The following is a 19,146-nucleotide window of genomic DNA, read 5'->3' as shown; positions in this document are numbered from 1 at the left end:
GAATTCATAGAGCTGCTAGGACTTTCTTCTGGAGCTTGCCTCAGCCTGGTTGATTTGTATATTTCCAACCCTAAAAATTACAGTGTGAAAGTAATAACATTTAGAACAAATGATTCGTTCTAAGTACCCTCTTGATAAAGCTTTTTCTATCAGAACTTTGGAATTGTGTTTTGCATGTAATTGAATATGGATGAAAAAGATTGAATTGACTCACCTGATAGCTGGTGTGCTAGGTTAACTTTAGAATAATTTTAGCCTTGTTGGTAAATAAAAGCAGGTTGAGTGCCTGAGTCACTCAAAACAATTTTATGTTTTATTTACATACTGAGCTCAAGGAAGATAAGAAGTAGGGATTACCTTCCCTTCTCCTACCACCACCCCGCGTCACTGTAGACAAACAGGAAGAGAGAAACTGATTGGTTGTAGTCGTCTATATTGGACTTAACTGGTCACAAATCAAATTTCTTGACTTGTGATAGCTTTATTTTTCGTAAATTATTTGCTCTTTTTTGACCTGCTTTATTCAGAAGGTTCTTCGGGAGCGTCCAGTCTCTTACTCCAACCTCAGACCATTCCAGGTCCTGAAAAAGAGAATGTCCGGACTGTGGTGAGGACAGTAACTCTGTCCAACAAACAAGGTGAGATGTAGGCAGGCTGTAGAGTTGTCAGGCTACGACTTACAAATTGTGACTGGGAGAGCAAAATTCCTTTGTGTATTTTACCTTTGGAATTGCAGGAAGAGTTCTATATGTTTATTGGATAGAAGGATGAAAAGAAAAGTTAGTACATTTGACTCTGCTATTAAAATGTTTGAAATTCTTACGCAGTTCTGGCATTTATGTATGTTTAATTTTTACACTTACTCTTGATTTATATCTACTCAACAAATTTATTGACTTCCCGTTATGGGTAAACACTTCCGTTATTTAAGTTAAATATTTTCCTTAATAGTTTTAAATCAAGTAGGGAATATAACACAAGTAATTCTAAAATGCAGATACATTTAAATGTTTGTGCCATTCAAACAAGAAAGAATCAAAAGAGCTCACTTCTTCTGGAGTGAACAAATGTCATAAGAGAGTTAATAAGCAATGGGGTATGACTTTTCTTTTTTAACATCAAAAAAGAAAGTGCAAAGCAGAAGTATGGTTGAGTTTATAATCAATAGGGTAGAAAACAACTTGTCTTTGTATCCTTGGCTACTGTTAATAATTAGGACTGTACTAATACTTCTCTTTGGTCTGTGCATTTGGCTATTTAAATTATTTAACATTTTTTTAATGTGATAGTCTTCGTTAAGACAGATCTGATTTTCAGTAGACTGGGTAACTTATGTTAACATCAGCACGTACTTTGTACCCATTAGTAGTTTCTGAATACAGAAAAATTGTCTAATGGTAGAGAAATTCTGTTTTTGTCATTTCAGGAGAAGAACCCTTGGTAAGATTGAGTCTCACCGAGAGACTAGGGAAAAGAAAAATTTCAGTAGGTGAGATACGTTTTGTGCATATCTTTTGTTTTCTGCTTGTTTGTTCATTAATATGATACCTTCTCCAAAATTCTCTTTATGTAAGTCCCTTACCGTACTGATTTGTGGTCTGCCTGTGTGTGTTCTTGGCTGAAAGCACACTTAAAAGCCTTTCATGTTTTTCACGTGTGCATTATACCTTTTATTGATGCCATAGAAATTTATAGTGCTACAAATTAATTTGATTATGGCCAACTTTTTAGAAGGTACTAGGTTTAAAAAACAGTAAAGAATATCTCTTTCTATGGACAAAATGAAATTTGAGCTTTTGTAGGGAAAAAAGTATCCAGTTAATATAAATTCAGCCTCTGAATTTATTAATGCTAGTTTATATTTAGGAGAGTATTTACCGTATTACAGAATTGTTGTGTACTCACCCTAGTGTGTCTGTCTCAATTATTTTTGAACCCTGGCAGGTGTGGTTCAGTTGGTTGGCATCGCCCCGAAAACCAAAAAGTCACGGGTTCAATTCCTAGGCAGGGCACATGCCTGTATTACAGGTTCGGGGAGTGTCCAAGAGGCAACTGATTGATGTTTCTCACATCGGTGTTTCTCTCACCTCCCTTCCTTCTCCTTTTTCTGGAATCAATAAAAGAGAAAAAAGAAAAATAACCTAGCAAAGATACCATTTATTTTTAAAAAAGAAAAGAAAAGCCCTCCCTGGTGTGTGGCTCAGTGGATTGAATGCTGGCCTGCAAACTGAAAGGTCTCTGGTTTGTTTCCTAGTCAGGGCACGTGCCCAGATTGTGGGCCAGGTCCCTAGCTGGTGGCATGCAAGAGGCATCGATGTTTCCCTCCTCTTCTTCTTCCCTTCCCCTCTCTCTAAAAAAAATAAATAAAATTTAAAAAAATGATTTTAAAAGTCTCCTTTGACTTCAGAGAATCCTTCATACTCTTTTAAAATGTACTTGCAAATATGAAATCCTGTCTGTTTTGGGTTTTTTAGACACCATTCTCATTCCTTGAGAATTTTAGATTAAAAATACAGAAATAAGCTATTTTAATATCAGCATATATATAAATTTTGTGAATTTTGGTTTAATAATTATAAATTAAATTATAAATTAGAGGCAAGTTTTTAATAGGACCCTACAGAGATTATACCTCAGTCAAGCAATCCAAAAAAACAATTAACTCATGATGTGTAAATAACTTGTATTGAAAATGTAATGTAATAAAGCAGGAGTTAGGAAACTTTGTTCAGCTCTTAGTTCCATCACTAATTGGTGCCTTGGTTAAGATACAGAAGCTTTTATAACCTTAGATTTCTTATTTGGCCTTCAGAGTCTTCATGTCACAGAAAAAATTTTTAATTTGTGGGTTTTTTGCCATCTTCCTAGTCATTTCTGATGCATTAAACCACAAGTTTACATAGAATTCAGCAAAAGGCCAGTTAAGAATTTTTTGTGTGTGTGAAGGGTTTTTTTCTTAATGTTCCCAATTCGGAATTTCAACCTTAACCAGGACTTATAATCCTCCATTTGTAATTTTAGTCAGTTATAAGTTTTAATTTGTGCGTTCTAATATTTTGTCCCTTATTTTACCTCTTCTTTTTGGGACATTGAGTTCTAAAGAAGTTAGTGAATAAACACACCATATAAGTGTAGAAAACTTACAGAAGTATTCTATTAGGAGGAACCCCAAAAATGGAATTTATTTATAAAAAATTGTGTATTCTTACATGTTTAAACTTGAGTAACCTTCTGAGTACTCTCCATTTGATGCAATACACCTGTCGAGACATTTTTCCCACTGCTCAAAACAGTTTTTGATGCCTTTTAGTACTTCTGCTGTTCGTTTCACCTCTTCCATGTGGGTAAAACATTTCCCTTTGGTGACTTTTTATTCAGGAAAACAGGAAAAGTGTCTCGGGATGAGATTGGGTGAATAGGGAGGGTGGAGCACGGTGGTCATGCCATTTTTTTGGTCAAAAACTGCTGAACATTCAGCACTGTGTGGGCAGGTGTGCTCATAAATCACCCATTATGAAATGGGCAAACACATTGAAGAGTCTTCCAAAAAATTCACTTAGGCCAAATTCAGCCTCTCACAACAACACCTGCTGACACACTGATACAGGTGGGTTCCTAGAACACTCACTGGCAGGGAAAACCTGTACTACTAAGGGCCCACTCTCCAGAATATAATTCTGGGGGTTTTGGGGGTCCCCCCTGTTATGTTGTCTTGGTTTTGCTTGTATTTCTTGACCTTGCTGAAGGTGCAACTTGAACTCTGAAACAAAGTTCCCCCTGTTTGTAGGTGGTGACAGTGATCCTCCATTAAAGCGTAGCCTTGCACAGAGGCTAGGGAAAAAAGTTGATGCTTCAGAAACTGACAAAACACCGAAAAAAGGTACCTTTCTTGTAATACACTTTGTGTGTGTGTGATTCTGACACTTGTCTCCTGTTATGTTAACAGGTATAGTTTGTTACTGTTTTTGTTCTGGTATACATTTTATTATTCATTCAACAAACATTCAAATGCTTCCTCTTTTAGATTCTAGGTAAATACCATTGTATAAAATAAACACTATCACAATCCTCATGAGCTTACAGCATAATGGCAGATAGAAATACTTGTATGTATTGTGATAAACTCTGTGAGAGGATAAGTATATGATGTTATGGAAGCATAAAGTTTGCAGCCAAATTGTTACTCCTTGATTATCAATTATAACTAAAGACTTTCGTAACTAAAGAACATATTTCAAATAGATTTAGGGAGCAAAAACCTTTTGATGCCAGTTAGATTTTAGAAGGTTGTACGCTAACAAAATTATTTTACTAAATGAAGTAGTTTCTGCTTTTCAAATCTAAAGACACTTTCTCTAAAGCTCTACAGAGTGCTCTAGGGAATTCATGATTCACGTAGAGAAGAAAGTTTTAAGACCTGAAGACATTTTTTAAAAAGCATTTACATTAGAAGATAAGTATAAGCCTAATCTGTGACCCTTGAAAAAGATATTTGACCTATAAAAAGTCTCTGTTCAACTTTTGGTTTTGGGGTGTGTTTTTTTTTTTTTCTTTACAGTTCAAGTTTCTAAGTCTCTAAAGGAACGATTAGGTGTGTCAGCTGGTGTGAACAGTGAGGAGGCAGCAGGTAGGTAAACCCCAAGACCAGCTTCTGATATCTTTTTTCTTGCTGTAAAATCTTTACCCTTTCTCCTGTTTACCTGTTGAGTTAGGTTAGAGTTTGTGTTTTCTGTTTTTTGTGGTTTTCTTTGTTTAAGTGTAATTGATTCTCTTTTCTTTTTTTTTGTTTTAAAGATTTATTTATTTTTAGAGAGAGGAAAGGGAGAGAGAAAGAAAGAAAGGAAGAGAAACGTTAATGTGTGGTTGCCTGTCCATGCACCCCCTACTGGGGATCTGGCCCACAACCCAGGCAAGTGCCCTGACTGGGAATTGAACTAGTGATCTGTGCTTCACAGCCTGGTGCTCAAATCCACTGAGCCACATCAGCCAGGCCTCTTTTTGTTCTTAAAGATGGCATAATGAGCCCTGGCTGGTGTGACTCAGTGGATTAATGTGGGCCTGTGAACCAAAGGGTCTCCAGTTCAGTTCCTAGTCAGGGCATATACCTTAGTTGTGGGCCAGCTTCCCAGTTGGGGGCGTGCAAGAGGCGATCACACATAGATGTTTCTCTCCCTCTCTTTCTCCTTCCCTTCCCCTCTGTCTAAAAATAAATAATAATCTTTTTTAAAAAAGAGGTGGCATAATGATTTTTCATCATTGCATTGAAAATAGGAAATTAGAAACAACCTAAGAAGCCAATAGAAAAGGAATTAGACTAAATTAGAGTAGTTATGTAGTAAAATATCTGCTGTCATGAACAGTCATATTCTGAACAACAGTGGTGGAGAAAACTTCTCTTGCATTGAATAAAGAAACGTTACAAAAGAACACATCACTTTTGACTTTTTTTTTGCTTTAGGGTAAAATAAGAGTTTCTTGTAATAAAAACGTATTCTCAGGAAGAAGTCCATATGTATGAGAATATTCCAATTTATATATTTTTTCTTCATATTGTTCCTATCTAGTTGTTAATGTTTTTAAATTGCAAAATATAATTACATAAGTATATATGTGTACAATTTAAAGAATAATTAAATGGAATGTTCAGGTACTCAAACATTTAGCTTTTTTTATATATGTTGCTAGATTCAATTTGATGCTGTTTAATTTTTATGTCTATATTTATGAATGGTATTAGCCTGTCCTTTTCCTTTTTCATTTTATCCTTATCTGATTTGGATATTAAGATTTTACCAGCATGCTTAAAAAGGGAATCTGATGTCAAACATACTTACCCTTTTTGTAAACAACCTTGTTTCCCTTTGTGGAGTTCTTTCTCTCTTTTTTTTTTTTTTAAGTATATTTTATTGATTATGCTACTACAGTTGTCCCATTTTTTCCCTCCCCTTTCTCCCCCTCCACCCAGCACCCTCCCTCCCACCAGCATCCCCCACCCTTACTTCATGTCCATGAGTTGTACATATAAGTTCTGTGGCTCCTCCTTTTCCTATACTATTCTTAACCTCCCCCTGTCTAGTTTGTACCTACAATTTAGGCTTCTTATTCCCTGTACCTTTTCTCCCATTCTCCCCCCTCCACTCCCCACTGATAACCCTCCACTTGATCTCTATTTCTATGATTCTGTTCCTATTTTAGTTCTTTGCTCAGTTCTTGGTGGTTGTGTTTCCTTAGCTTCAGTTGTTATTGATAGTTATGAGTTTGTTGTCATTTTACCATTCATACTTTTGATCATCTTTTTCTTTAACATAAGTCCCTTTAACATTTCCTATATTAAGGGCTTGGTGATGATGAACTCCTTTAACTTGACCTTATCTGGGAAGTACTTTATCTGCCCTTCCATTCTAAATGATAGCTTTGCTGAATAGAGTAATCTTGGATGTAGGTCCTTGCCTTTCATGACTTTAAATACTTCTTTCCAACCCCTGCTGGCCTGCAAGGTTTCTTTTGAGAAGTCAGCTGATAGCCTTATGGTAACAGTCTATTTTTTTCTTACTGCTTTTAAGATTCTCTCCTTCTCTTTAATCTTGGGTCATGTAATTATGATGTGCCTTGGTGTGTTCCTCCTTGGGTTCAACTTTTTTGGGATTCTCTGAGCTTCCTGGACTTGCAGGTCTATTTCCTTTGCAAGAATGGGGAAGTTTTCCTTCATTATTTGTTCAAATAAGTTTTCAGTGTCTTGCTCTTCCTCTTCTCCTTCTGGTACCCCTATGACTCACATGTTGGAACATTTAAAGTTGTCCCAGAGGTTCCTAGGCCTCTCTTCATTTTTTTTGAGTTCTTGTTTCTTCATTCTGTTCCAGTTGAATGTTTATTTTTTCTTTCTGGTCCAAATCATTGATTCGAGTCCCAGTTTCCCTCCCTTCACCATTGGTTTCCTGTATATTTTCCTTTATTTCACTTTGCATAGCCTTCACTTCTTCCTCAGTTTTGTGTCCATACTCAATCATTTCTGTGAGGTTGGCTATCTCCTTGTCACTTAGTTCTTCTTCTGGAGCTTTGACCTGTTCTTTCAGTTGAGCCATATTTCTTTCTCTCTGCGTACCTGTTCCACTGTAAGGGGTGGAGCCTTAGGTATTCGCCAGGGCAGGGCAAACGACATCACTGCGCTGTGGCGCTGTGTGTGGGGGAGGAGTCGGAGAGGGAACAATGCTTGGCTCTTGCCTGCCTTCAGTCACTTCCCCCTCTACTTACAAGCAAATTGGGCCGTTCTCTTGCTGATTCTTTGGTGGGTGGTTTTGTGTACATTCTAGGAACCTGTGGGTCTCTCCAACGAACTCTCCTGTGAGGCTGAGAGTTTCTCTTGGCCGCCGCAACCCCCATGGGTTTTTACAGCCAGATGTTTTGAGGCTTTATTTCCCCACCTGGAACCCTGGGTTGTACAGTCTGTCTCACTCCTCAGTTGTTCCTCCTGGCTTAATCTCAATACAAATATGGGACTGCCCAGTCTGGAAGCTGCTGTCTTGCCAGTCCTTTCTGCTGCCTTGCCCCACATCCTCTGCCCTGGCTGCCCATTTCCTAACCTCCTCCCAATGTGGATGAATGTTTCTTAATTGCTTGGTTGCCTGACTTCCTGGCAGGTCTGGTTGTTATTTGTTTTTAAATTTGTTGTTGTTCTGGTTGTGCGAGGAAGCAAAGCGTATCTACCTACACCTCCAGGAGTCCTTTTTTTTCTTTTCTTTTTTTTGGACAGCCATCTTTATTTTTGTTATTTAATTAAGCTCTTTATTTTTTTAAAGATTTTATTTTATATTTATTTTTAAATAGGAAGGGAAGGAGAAAGAGGGACAGAAATATCAGTGTGTGGTTGCCTCTTGCACCCCCCCCCAACTGGGGGCCTGGCCTGCATCCCAGGCATGTGCCCTGAGTGGGAATCAAACCAGCGACCCTTTGGTTCGCAGCCTACACGCAATCCACTGAGCTACACCAGCCAGGTTGACAACCGTCCTTATTGAGATGAGAATTTGTCCAGAAATTCTTGGTTAGAATTAATATCAGCATATTATAATATAAATATCTGTTCTGAAAATAATGTTGATATTATTTATAATAATGACAATTCTTTGATGATAACCTTGCAATTTTTAAGGACCTTAAAACCTAGGTTCCTGATCTTGCCTAAAAATAAGAACAAAGCATAACATAATTCCTCCTACTCCTCACCCTCCTGCAATCAATCATACCGTACCAATGAGAATAGCAGCAAGTTATCCAGCATTCCAGTGTTAATATAATTCTGGAAAGGATATCACACTGTACCCTGGGTTTCAACATAGACTACCTTATGTACAGTGTGAATCGAACTCCTTGAGTTGTGCACCATGGTAGGTGTGGACATCTCTCTCCTCCAGGGAAGCAAGCCTCAAGCTGCTTACATTGTGCTTGGGAACCAGACCCAAGTTCCTGTGGATGTCAAGCAGTTTCATGTGTATTATCTCAGGAAATGCTCACAACCGCTCCTGGGCTCTGGTTGGAGGGATGGTAGCTTAGAGGGAACTGGAGTGGTACAGGGAGAGACTGAGTAGTGAGGTCTGCGGGCAAGAGCCATTTTTTCTCCCATACACACCCAGGTGATACCATTGTTTCTGTGTTCTGGAGTTCCTATTAGATGTTGGAGCTTTTTAACCTAGACTCTACCACCTGTTTTTTTAATCTTGCCTTCATGTGTTTTCTCCCTTTGGGTTTTTTGCCTCCCCTTTTATGATCTTTGTTTGACTTTATTTTTCAGATTAAGAATTGACAGACCTTTTCTTTAAAGGGCCAAATAGTAAATATTTCAAGCTTTGAAGTCTACAGTCTCTGTCACAGCTATTGAACTCTGCTGTTGTAGTGTGAAAGCAGCCATATGCAATATGTAAATGAATAAGTTCCAGTAAAGCTCTATTTGTAAAATTTAGACTATATCCAGATTTGACCCATGGACTTCAGTTTGCCAACCCTATTCTGGATGGCTGATTTTCAACCAACCTAGTCTTTTTTATTTATTCAGTCCTTCAGTTGGATTTATTTTGGCACCTGTAGTTTTATTTTCCGAGAACCTTTTTTGTTGTTGTTGTTGTTCAGGGATTTCTCTCTTTTCACAGACTGATTTCAGGCTACTCTGGGTGTCGAATTGGAATGTTTTAAAAAATATATGTGTATGTATTATTTTGTCGTCTTCACTTCTTTTTGTTTATTTTAATGCCTATTTAGTGTTTCCTTTCCATAATTGTAAGTACCTGGCTTAGATTTCCTCTGTGATTCTAAAGGTCTTTTTTTCCGAGTAGTCCTCTCTCCTGGCTGGGAGAACGTACTTACAATGTCTGCCTAAGGGGAGAGGATATGCCAAAAGGCAGTTCGCGTGGGTTGCAGAGTGGAAGGCTGCAGGCCCATACAGTTACCACTGTAAGAAAGACTTTCAGAGTGCAACTAATTTCTTTCCTTTTCTAGCTTTGCTTTTTAGCCCCTCCACCTCCTTTTTCTGCTTGGCATTTGTAAAAGCCTGGAATTTTTCAGGCTCTCCTTCTCTCTAGCACCAGCATCCTTATGTGCTCCTTTCCCCAGCAGCAGATTCTCCTCTTCTTAAGGACCAGGTCATGACTGGACCAGCTGGTTTGTAGGGGCCATCCTCAAATTTCTGCCTACTGTTCTTTTTCATGCTAGTTTGGCAGGGGTTTTATGGCTCTGGTGGGAAGAACTTCTCCTACAGTGTGTTCTTTTTCTGTGTTTCTCTAAATTTAGACATCTGCTTTCTCTCTCAGAAATTGCTCAAGATTTAGGCTCTGCCAGTGGTGTCCTTGGTTTCCATTGCTATTATGGATTTATTTTACTTTTAATGTCTTCATTATTTTTATGGAATTTTGGTAGGGTGGGGAAGCAGGGACGCCATGTCACCATTCATAGTACTTTCTTGGAATTGTTATTTTGATATTAGTCTACCATTTTGAAATGGAAGAATTTTTATTTTAAAAACCTAAGGAAATAAGTCAGTAAGTGTTTGAGTGCTTCTGGGTAACAGGTACTGTACTAAAATATTGCAGATAAGTAAATACAGTCCCTGTTCCAATGAAGTATCTAGTGTGGTGTGATCAGTGAAGCAAACTAGATTTATAAGTTGCCAGGTTCTTAGATGAACTCAGTTAAAACGAAGTGGGAAGCAAGAGGAATGAGACCAGTAGGGACTATTCCCTATATGAGCGACGGTATATTCAGAGGTTCAGAACCTTATGTGTTTAAGGTTATAAAAGTATATTTTTTTGTTTTGATCTTTCGTTGAAAGCAGTATTCGGTGACTTAATATGTGTTTGTAATATCCAAATTATTCTTGTTTTTTTCCCACATCACTTGATTATTTCTGTATTTAGTCCTTTATAAAGGAGGACACGCATATCTGTCAAGTGTGAAATTTGCTCTTCAGTTTTAAACAGATGAAGAATGATTAATGTATCATTAAAAACAGCTCTTCAGTGGCATGTCAGTCTCTGGGCCTTTCCCATTTTTCTTCTGTCTTGTCACATGTTTGACTTCCTTTAAGTATCACTTAAATATTACTTTCTCTGAAAAGCTTCCCTTAACCAATTCCTAGACAGAAGTTGGTGTTCTTGCTTGCTACATGCTCCTTTATAGCATTATATTTCCTTTATCAATGCTATCATCATCACCATACTTTGTTGTTGCTTAATTCTTGCTCTGTTAGACTGTAAACTCAGTGGGGGCAGAGATTGCATTTCAGGCAGGGTCCAGCACATGTTTATACCTATGAGTGAATGGAAGAATGAATTTATTGCTATTTTTCTGGTGAGATTTATAATGACGAGTTTCTCCAAGTAGTAAATGACTTTCAGGTTCCAAAAGAATGGGCTTCTGAATAGAAATCCAAATGAGTAATTTTTGCCTCTGAGAGTTTCCTTGAGGGCCATACCTGAGACATGCAGTATTCTAAATTTGAGATGGAAACTAATGTACATTCGATCATTTAAAATGCCTACCTAAATGATACCACTCAGTTGGACTCTCTTCTGATCCAAGAATAGAGAGACCGTATATAATTAAGAGATGAACATCAAGTACAGTGACTTGTTTTTCTTCCTCGAAAACAGAGAGAGTTACTAAAGTTGGTGAGATCCACGTGAAGACATTAGAAGAAATTCTTCTTGAAAGAGCCAGTCAAAAACGTGGGGAATTGCAGACTAAACTCAAGACAGAAGGACCTTCAAAAGTGGATGATTCTACTTCAGGAGCAAGAAGCTCTTCCACTATCCGCATCAAAACCTTCTCTGAGGTCCTGGCTGAAAAGAAACATCGGCAGCAGGAAGCAGAGAAACAAAAAAGCAAAAAGGATCTCACCTGCATCAAGTTGAAGACTGATAATGAAATTAAAAAAACAGTGGTTTTGCCACAGATAGTTGCCAACAAAGGACAATCAGAGGAGCCTGCAGGTAGAACAAAGTCTGTACAGGAGGTGCACATCAAGACGCTGGAGGAAATTAAACTAGAGAAGGCACTGAGGGTGCAGCAGAGCTCTGAGAGCAGCACCACCTCCCAGTTGCAGCCTGAGGCCACCCCAGGGGCTAGGCGGCTTCTCCGAATCACCAAAAAATCAGGTAACAAGAAAGAGCATGGTCTGTAGTGCCACTTCCCTAAATATTTCAAAGGGCCATGTTCCACAGGATATTCATAGGAGTTCTGTGAGAAGTTTTCTTTACTCGGATAACCTGTGAAAATCACTGAATTAAATGAAGTTAAGCTGTTTCTGTACAGCAGCACTATGTAGATCTTTGCTATTTTAATATACGTTATGAAATTTTAGGAGGACCAATGGGCTTTATCTACATTTTTATTTGTCCTACCTTAGCATTACTTTTATTAAGAAAAGTTTTAACTTCATCTGCCAGGAAGTTGTAGCCTAAATGAAATAACTAATAATCTGTTTCATGTGAATACAGTTACAAAGGAAGAAAAGAAACTTCAAGAAGAAAGTGACATTGCATTTCAGAACAGTGTTACTAAAACAGAGGCTAAACAGGTGAGTTTATTTAAAATCATTTTGTAGTTTGTCCATGGCAAGTGAAGGCTATATGAATGGTGAAACGTGCTTTTTTACTTCTAACTTATAATAAATTCCTGTTTAACACTTCAGATACATTACATAAACAGTCTTTCACTACATTTATAATTTTCTGTGGGGGGGTTCTAACGGGAGTTTTCTGTACTTCTATATATATCATCATTTTTCTCTGCCCTTTTAAAGGTGTTTTAATTGATTGTTAATATTTTTTAAACTAAACTTTTTTCCTGGCTGTGACAGTAATGCCAATTCATTGTACAAAACTTGGAGATTTGTATTTTTAAAAGATTGAGAAACCCCATAGTTCCAATCTACATGTAGCCACCATTAGTTTTTTTTTTAATGGATTTCCTTAAAGCCTTTTGTTTATACATACATGTATGTGAACTTTTTAGCGTTTGACTCCTGTTCAGAATGTAACTGAGAACTTCACAGTGTACCGTCTTGCAGCCTGCTTTAACTTTACCATACTAACAGTTCTTCAGAATGTTTGTCTTGGCCACTTAGTGCTGTACAAATGCAGTCTGCTTCTGGACTTTTAGATTTTGTTTTACCTATTAAGGTGGAGAACATCTTCGTACAGTAAATCTTCGTGCAAGACTTACTAGACTTAGGGTCATGATTGTCCTAAGAAATCTGGGTTTTCCTTGTCCCACACATCTTTACTCTTTCATCTTTGGATTGGTGTTTTTTATTTAATATCAAATAAGGAGCAAAAGCGCTTGTGTTCTGGATAATGTGAGACACTGTTTTGCTTAGATGTTTGCTTTGTAACTTATGAATAGTAATTATCATATAGGTTGTTAGAGGTATTAGATTTTAATTCTGTCATTTAAATTTATCCATAGGCTTCAACTGAGACAACAGGAGTTGGCATCACTAAAATTCAAGTTAAGAAATGTGAGACCACGAGAGAAAAGCACATACAGAAACAGCCAGAGAGGGGAAATTCACAGAAGGAAAAATCAGTTTTGTCATCCCTTTGGAGAGATGTAGACTCTTGTAACACTCAGATGGCAGAGAAACCAGTGCTCACTACAGTGCCAGGCATCACACGCTGCCTAACAAAGCGGCTTTCCACAAAGTCATCCCAGAAGGCAGAGGTAGAAACCTCAGGGACTGGCGACTCAGTATTAAATGTGAAATGTGCGGCCCAGACCTTGGAAAAGAGGGGTAAAGGTGAGTGTTTTTTCTAGTGTGTCCTGCTTCAGGATCTCAAAATTATCAAGTTGCGGTAATTCCCTGGCAACAATTGGGTTGAATTTCATTTCTCTTGTATCTTGGTCACACAAGTGGATGGTAGTAATAGTTCTTATAATTCTATTTAAAAAGCCAAAACTAGATGAGTTTCTTTCTTGGCTATTTAAAAATCTTTGTCAAAAACTTGCTATGTTGCATCTTTCCTCTGGTTTTGAAAGAAATAAAAGGTATAGAAGCGGTAGTGGATTCAAGAGCCATGAAAGGAATCATTTGAGTGTATGTATAGATTGTGGCCGTGTGCAGTGCAGATTGCTTGTGGGTCATTTTCAGTCTGGGTTTTTTCGTTTGTTTTGTTGTTAATTACTTTTGTAGGGATTTTGATATTCTGAGTTATTCTCCATGTAAAAGAGTGGGTTTTTTTAGCTAAAGAAAATAATCAAATATTTTCTTTTCCTTACAGCTAAACCCAAAGTGAATGTGAAGCCATCTGTGGTTAAAGTTGTCTCTTCCCCCAAATTGGCCCCCAAACGCAAGGCAGTGGAGATCCACTCTGCTGTCATTGCAGCTGTGAAGCCACTCAGCTCCAGCAGTGACCTGCAGGAAAGCCCAGCCAAGAAAGCAGCTGTGGTAAGAAGTAGCCCTTAACTCTTAGTGATGCTTTGATCTCTGCGGTAGGAAAGCAGGGAAGACTTGCCTCTGTTAGCTCTCTGTCTATGTCTGTATGTGATAACTTCCTGCCATTTCCTAAGCATTTTAGTTGTTTACATTGTATTTTATGTTTACAGTTAGACATTTGTGGAGTGGCAGGATGGGACTTTTAGAAGTTAATTTTTAGGTGCTGAAAATATTTTGCTTATTTACGCACTCACCTTTGGGACTATTCATAGATTCCCAGGTTTAAAGAATGATAGCCATGATTCTAAGAAGGTGGCAAAAGAAAGTAAATATGCTCAAATTAAAAAGCCTGACTCTCCCACTGAATTACCGTACTCTCTTTTATAGGCTGTTGTCCCACTCCTCTCGGAGGACAAATCAGTCACTATTCCTGAGACAGAAAAACCTAGAGACAGGTAATACCTTGCAATTCTTTTAAATCAAACTGTAGGCCACTGTTACTGTTTATGCTCTCCAAGAATAACACTGCTAGATAATTCTAAGTATTTACACATCTAAGTAAATCTGCTGAACTTCAAATTAATTGCAAGAAAACATGGTGCTCAGGGTTGCTGCTCTCTTTAGAGCCAGCGTTGTTTATATTTTGCCTGTATTACAAAATGTTCTGAAGACCTGTCTGAATTCTGCTTTAAAAGGAGGAAAATGCTGTGTCACAAATTAGTAGTAAAACAATTCCTGTGTGTGTCCTCAGAAACACCTCTGCCAAGTCTGGGTGTCCCTGAGACTAGGTAGTCCAGCCAGCCATTGACAAAGGGCAGATTTTAATATTTCTGTTTTTTTTCTTGACAGTCTTGTCCTTCCTCCAGTCCAGTCCTCTTCAGATCCCTCTCCACCGGAAGTATCTGGCCCTTCCTCATCCCAAATAGCCACGAAAACGCGCCGACTCAGCTCTGCCTCAACAGGAAAGCCCCCACTCTCTGTGGAGGATGATTTTGAGAAACTAATATGGGAGATTTCAGGAGGCAAATTAGAAGCTGAGATCGACCTGGATCCTGGGAAGGATGAAGATGATCTTCTGCTTGAGCTGTCAGAAATGATTGATAGCTGAAGGTGGTAATAGAACATTTAAAACAAACAAAAAAGAAAAACTCACCAAAAAACTGGACTTAGTTTCATCTATTATACATTTACCCAAGATGATCATTTCTTTAGTCTAGAATTTGCCCCAAACCAGAAGTATACCTCTGAATTACCTGTATGTGTCCCAGATTCCTTGGAGTCGGAATTTTAAAGTCCCTTGATAATCATTTTGTCCATTTGATGCCATCGTTTAGCATCTTCAGGAAAAAATTCTGTCTTACCCCTCTCTCCACAAAAAACTGAGAGGGAGGTCCAAGTGAAAGGGTACCAGAGAACTTTGTGACTCCTTGAGGTGTTTGTCAGTTTTGGCTTTCTCCCCCTTTGTTGTATTACTTCATTTATGTATTGTCTTAATGTACTTAATGTTACCTGAGTTTGGAAAGGATGAAGACAGCTGCTACCATAAGGACCAAATTTCATGCTACCACTAAACAACAAAAAATTCACTCAGTCTATTAAATCGTATGTCTTTTTAGAAGTATTTGGAGATTCATCTAAGCTTTAGAGCTGAGCAGCTCAAGAAGCCGGTAATCTGGACATATCTTTTTGGACCTGATTTTTATGTTTTCTTCTGCTGTGTAAGCCTCTGAAGATCAATAGCTAATTTATTATTAGTGTAATTTTTTTAAGGCTTTAAAGTGCCTCAGGGATCCTCTGAAACTAATTTTCTATTTCTGGGATTCCCTGGATTTTTAATAAGAGATGGTGACATAATGATAAAATGAATTCTTCTTTTTAGTATGAAATTTGTTCCTTTTTCTTCTTTAGTACTTGCCTCCAATTAGTATTGAATTATCACAGGAATAAAAATTGGTTAATTTTATATTTCTAACTCTTCCAGCAAATTCCTCTTACCCAGTATTTATTTGGTGTCCTTTAATCGTCTGAGGGGGGAAAAAAATCATTCAATCTGCCAATATTTATGTATGGATTGTAGCAGTACAATGAATTGTACTATAGAATGGATTTTATGACATGTTCTGGGGGTGTATTGTATACCATCCAGTTTTCTTCATTTCTGAATTGAATTTTCTTTTTTCTGATATTGGTCTCCTGCATATCACCTCAAGGTTTAAACTATGAAGGAACAAGTATGATGGGGCTAATAGTCTTAAAAGGAGACATTATACATAATCGGAAGGAAGAGGAAAGAAGGATTTGTCCATTTTGATGTTTTGCTCTAGGTGGCCAGTTTCATTTCTCATAGGGAAATCTGGCCCACCTGTCATGTTGGCTCCTAAGGAACTGCTGTTGTACGCGGCTCATCAAGAGTTGAACTTCATGTAGTCTTGTTGGGAATATGGAAAAGGAAGAAAGCCACAGGACTGCCCATTCAGTCTTGGGAAGATGTGGATGATTCTGCACAAGCAAAAATGACTTGAAACTGATGTATAGACACACCTCTCTACCAGTCCATCTTCAGCTGACTGAGTGTTGTACAGTAACCCTTCTCCAAAGCAGGGGTGGAATGTCTGGTTTCACCACAGATTTTCTACTTGTTTCGCTTCTGGAATCAGCTCACAGATTCCAGATCCCTTTTGTATATAACCACTTTGTTCTTTTGCTTTTTAAAAAATAATTTTGTTTCATATTTAAAGCCCTTGTATTAGTCAATGATTCATGTTCAGCATTATTTGAACCATTTGCTATTCATTACACAAAGAGAAATACTTATTTGTGTTTTAAATAAAACCGGTATAGGAGAGTCTTGACGTGAGTTAAGTGGTGGTACATCACTTCAGCCTAGAATCTGCCTCAATAGAGGCCTCATTCAGAATGTTGTTGGCCTTTTGTGTAAGTGCTTCAATTTTACAGGTATTTGGTTTTAGAAACCTTATACAAAGACACATTGCCAAACTTATTTACAAGTATGCTCAGTTTTAGCCACATATGCTTTAGGTAAGAGTGAGGATTAAATGTGAGGATTCTTTTCTGGCACTGATACTTGGCCATTTTCACTGTAACTCAATGCCATGGAATTTTTTAAAGGAGAGAGGGTTTCGTGTGATCATAGATAGATTCAACAATTTAGAATTTTGAAGCATGAAGGCATATAAAAGTTTTAATTCAGGAAAGTCCAGATTTTTTCAGTAGTGTGGCCCATATTTTGTTAGGGGATTACGTATAAGTTTGTTAGTCACCAAAGAACAGATTTTCTCCCCCAAATAGTCCCAATAAGTTGAATCACCTTTCACAAAGAGCAAAACAGATTGTGTGTTCAGTTTTGAATGATGATGGTTTTCAATTTTAAAAGTAAGAAAAGGGTCTGCATACTACAGAATTTGGCCATAGCCCAAAATCTCAAAGTAGTTTGCAATCCATATATTTGTCTCACGATAAATGATTTCTAAAATTGTGATCTTAACCTCAAATTCCAGTGGGTTTCTCTCATATGGTCAGAACAGTTTATTTTTGTCTTGACCAATCTTTGAAATCAGAGATAAAACCGATGTTTAATAATTATAGTTGCAGAAATAAAGCTTATTCTGTGTTGGTCAAACTTTTATGATCCTTTTCTAAAATTGTGCCTTCATTTTGCTGGAATATTTCTGAAAGTCTTAAAAATATTTGCTTTGAATTTATCAGTTTAGCAACAAGAACTGTGGTTGCCAGTTGCTAACTGTTTAGTAAGTAACACTTTTAAAATAACTAATGTGTATTGAGTACTTTAGTATGTTCCTCTTACTTTACATAATCATTTTGATACTAAATCTTACACTGCATTGAAGATCACTGCTTTTTATCATTACTGTAGTGTCAGAGTGTTCAGATTTAACAAAATACGGGTATATTCTTACATGCAGTTGGGTTCAATTCGTTGAACCTTTCCAGAGCTCTTCATTCATCTTTGGAAGCTGCTTGATAAATCTATACAAGTTTCCACAACCAACACATCTGACTGCATTAGTAATTTATTCAAACTCCACTTTATTTGAATTTGGAAATTGTCAGTTAAGGGTATGAGCACAAGGGAATACTTGATCACTTTCTTAGCATCGTGAAATAAGAGGGGCAAAGAATGAGCAATGACCTTAAATAAGGAGAGCAATCAGGAGTTTATATTTTAAAAAAACAGGAGTCAACAAGATTTACTGAGTGGGCCTATTTAAAGTCTTGAGATTTGGTTGAGTTAAACTGCTGTGATGTTACTGAGTCTTAGTCTATGGTGATGGACAAAAAATAGTGCATTAAAACGGGTTTTTTGGTCTTTAGACTGATACATTCTCAGGAGTAGAGCAAAAATCTGGAGTTAAGAGTTAGGGTAAACAGCCAAGATTCAGACTGAAGAAGGCAGGGAAGTGACAATGCTCAAGTAAAAGACTTCTGCTGAATAAGTGAGTGAGAGAAATTGGGAATTCGGTGAAGGAAACTGGAAAGGAGCAGAGGAAGAGAAATGTTGAGGGGAAGGAGAAGCAAAGTGGAAGAAACCATTACGCAATAGATACGTATGGTTAGTGAGGTTATATATTTGGTTAGGACAAGGAGAATGGTCAAGTGGAGAAAAGCTACTGTGAGGAAATGTGAAAGAAAGAATCCCCGCATAACTGCCACAGAGTATTTTGGACCGCCATTCCTTGCAGTCTCAAATTAGAACATTGAACGCTATTGGCCACTAGGGGTAGATGAGCATAGGGCAAACCTCTGTTCTCGAAATGCTTAGAGAGGAAATACTTCTGAAAGAAAAGTAACGAGTGCAGTAGGTACAAGTATTAAGTGGATGATGCTATAGATTAGAAGGACGAGTGAGAAATTGAGCTGGAGTTATGTGTAGCTTAGTGAAGGAGATGATTCGAGCTACAAACAAGGCCAAACTGAGCAGTTAAGGTTTGTTCTTAATGACCTCTGACCGTCCCATTGGTACTCTCAGAGTCTGCCTTGTGTCATTCTCTCTGCTGTCAGCTATTCTTGGCTAAGGCATGAATTGGTTTTTAAAAGTATTTTAAATGCAAATCTGAGTCACTGCTTCACACAATCCTCTAATGACTTCCCTTTCCCTCCAAAATTAAGTGCAAGTCCTTTAGCATAGCATGTAAGGCCCTGTCCTACCAGCCTCTTCTCCCACCACTCACCTCTCCCACCACTCACTC

General features: G+C 37.8%; 1 protein-coding gene across 1 annotated transcript in view; it reads left to right on the top strand.

Annotated features, from left to right (window-relative positions):
* Window positions 1–16,766, top strand: part of ZC3H11A (zinc finger CCCH-type containing 11A) — a 28,882-nt gene extending 12,116 nt beyond the window's left edge. Inside the window, exons 7-16 of the mRNA XM_024574968.3 lie at window positions 528–638; window positions 1,427–1,489; window positions 3,788–3,880; window positions 4,559–4,627; window positions 11,136–11,639; window positions 11,982–12,061; window positions 12,952–13,282; window positions 13,764–13,930; window positions 14,306–14,373; window positions 14,768–16,766. Of these exons, the coding sequence (XP_024430736.2) occupies window positions 528–638; window positions 1,427–1,489; window positions 3,788–3,880; window positions 4,559–4,627; window positions 11,136–11,639; window positions 11,982–12,061; window positions 12,952–13,282; window positions 13,764–13,930; window positions 14,306–14,373; window positions 14,768–15,026 (1,745 nt within the window). The 3' untranslated portion in view covers window positions 15,027–16,766. The remainder of the gene's footprint in view (window positions 1–527; window positions 639–1,426; window positions 1,490–3,787; window positions 3,881–4,558; window positions 4,628–11,135; window positions 11,640–11,981; window positions 12,062–12,951; window positions 13,283–13,763; window positions 13,931–14,305; window positions 14,374–14,767) is intronic.
* The last annotated feature ends 2,380 nt before the right edge of the window (window positions 16,767–19,146 follow it).

This window comes from Desmodus rotundus, chromosome 12, assembly GCF_022682495.2.
Source record: "Desmodus rotundus isolate HL8 chromosome 12, HLdesRot8A.1, whole genome shotgun sequence".
Classification (NCBI taxonomy): Eukaryota; Metazoa; Chordata; class Mammalia; order Chiroptera; family Phyllostomidae; genus Desmodus; species Desmodus rotundus.
This window is presented reverse-complemented; position numbering and strand designations above follow the sequence as displayed.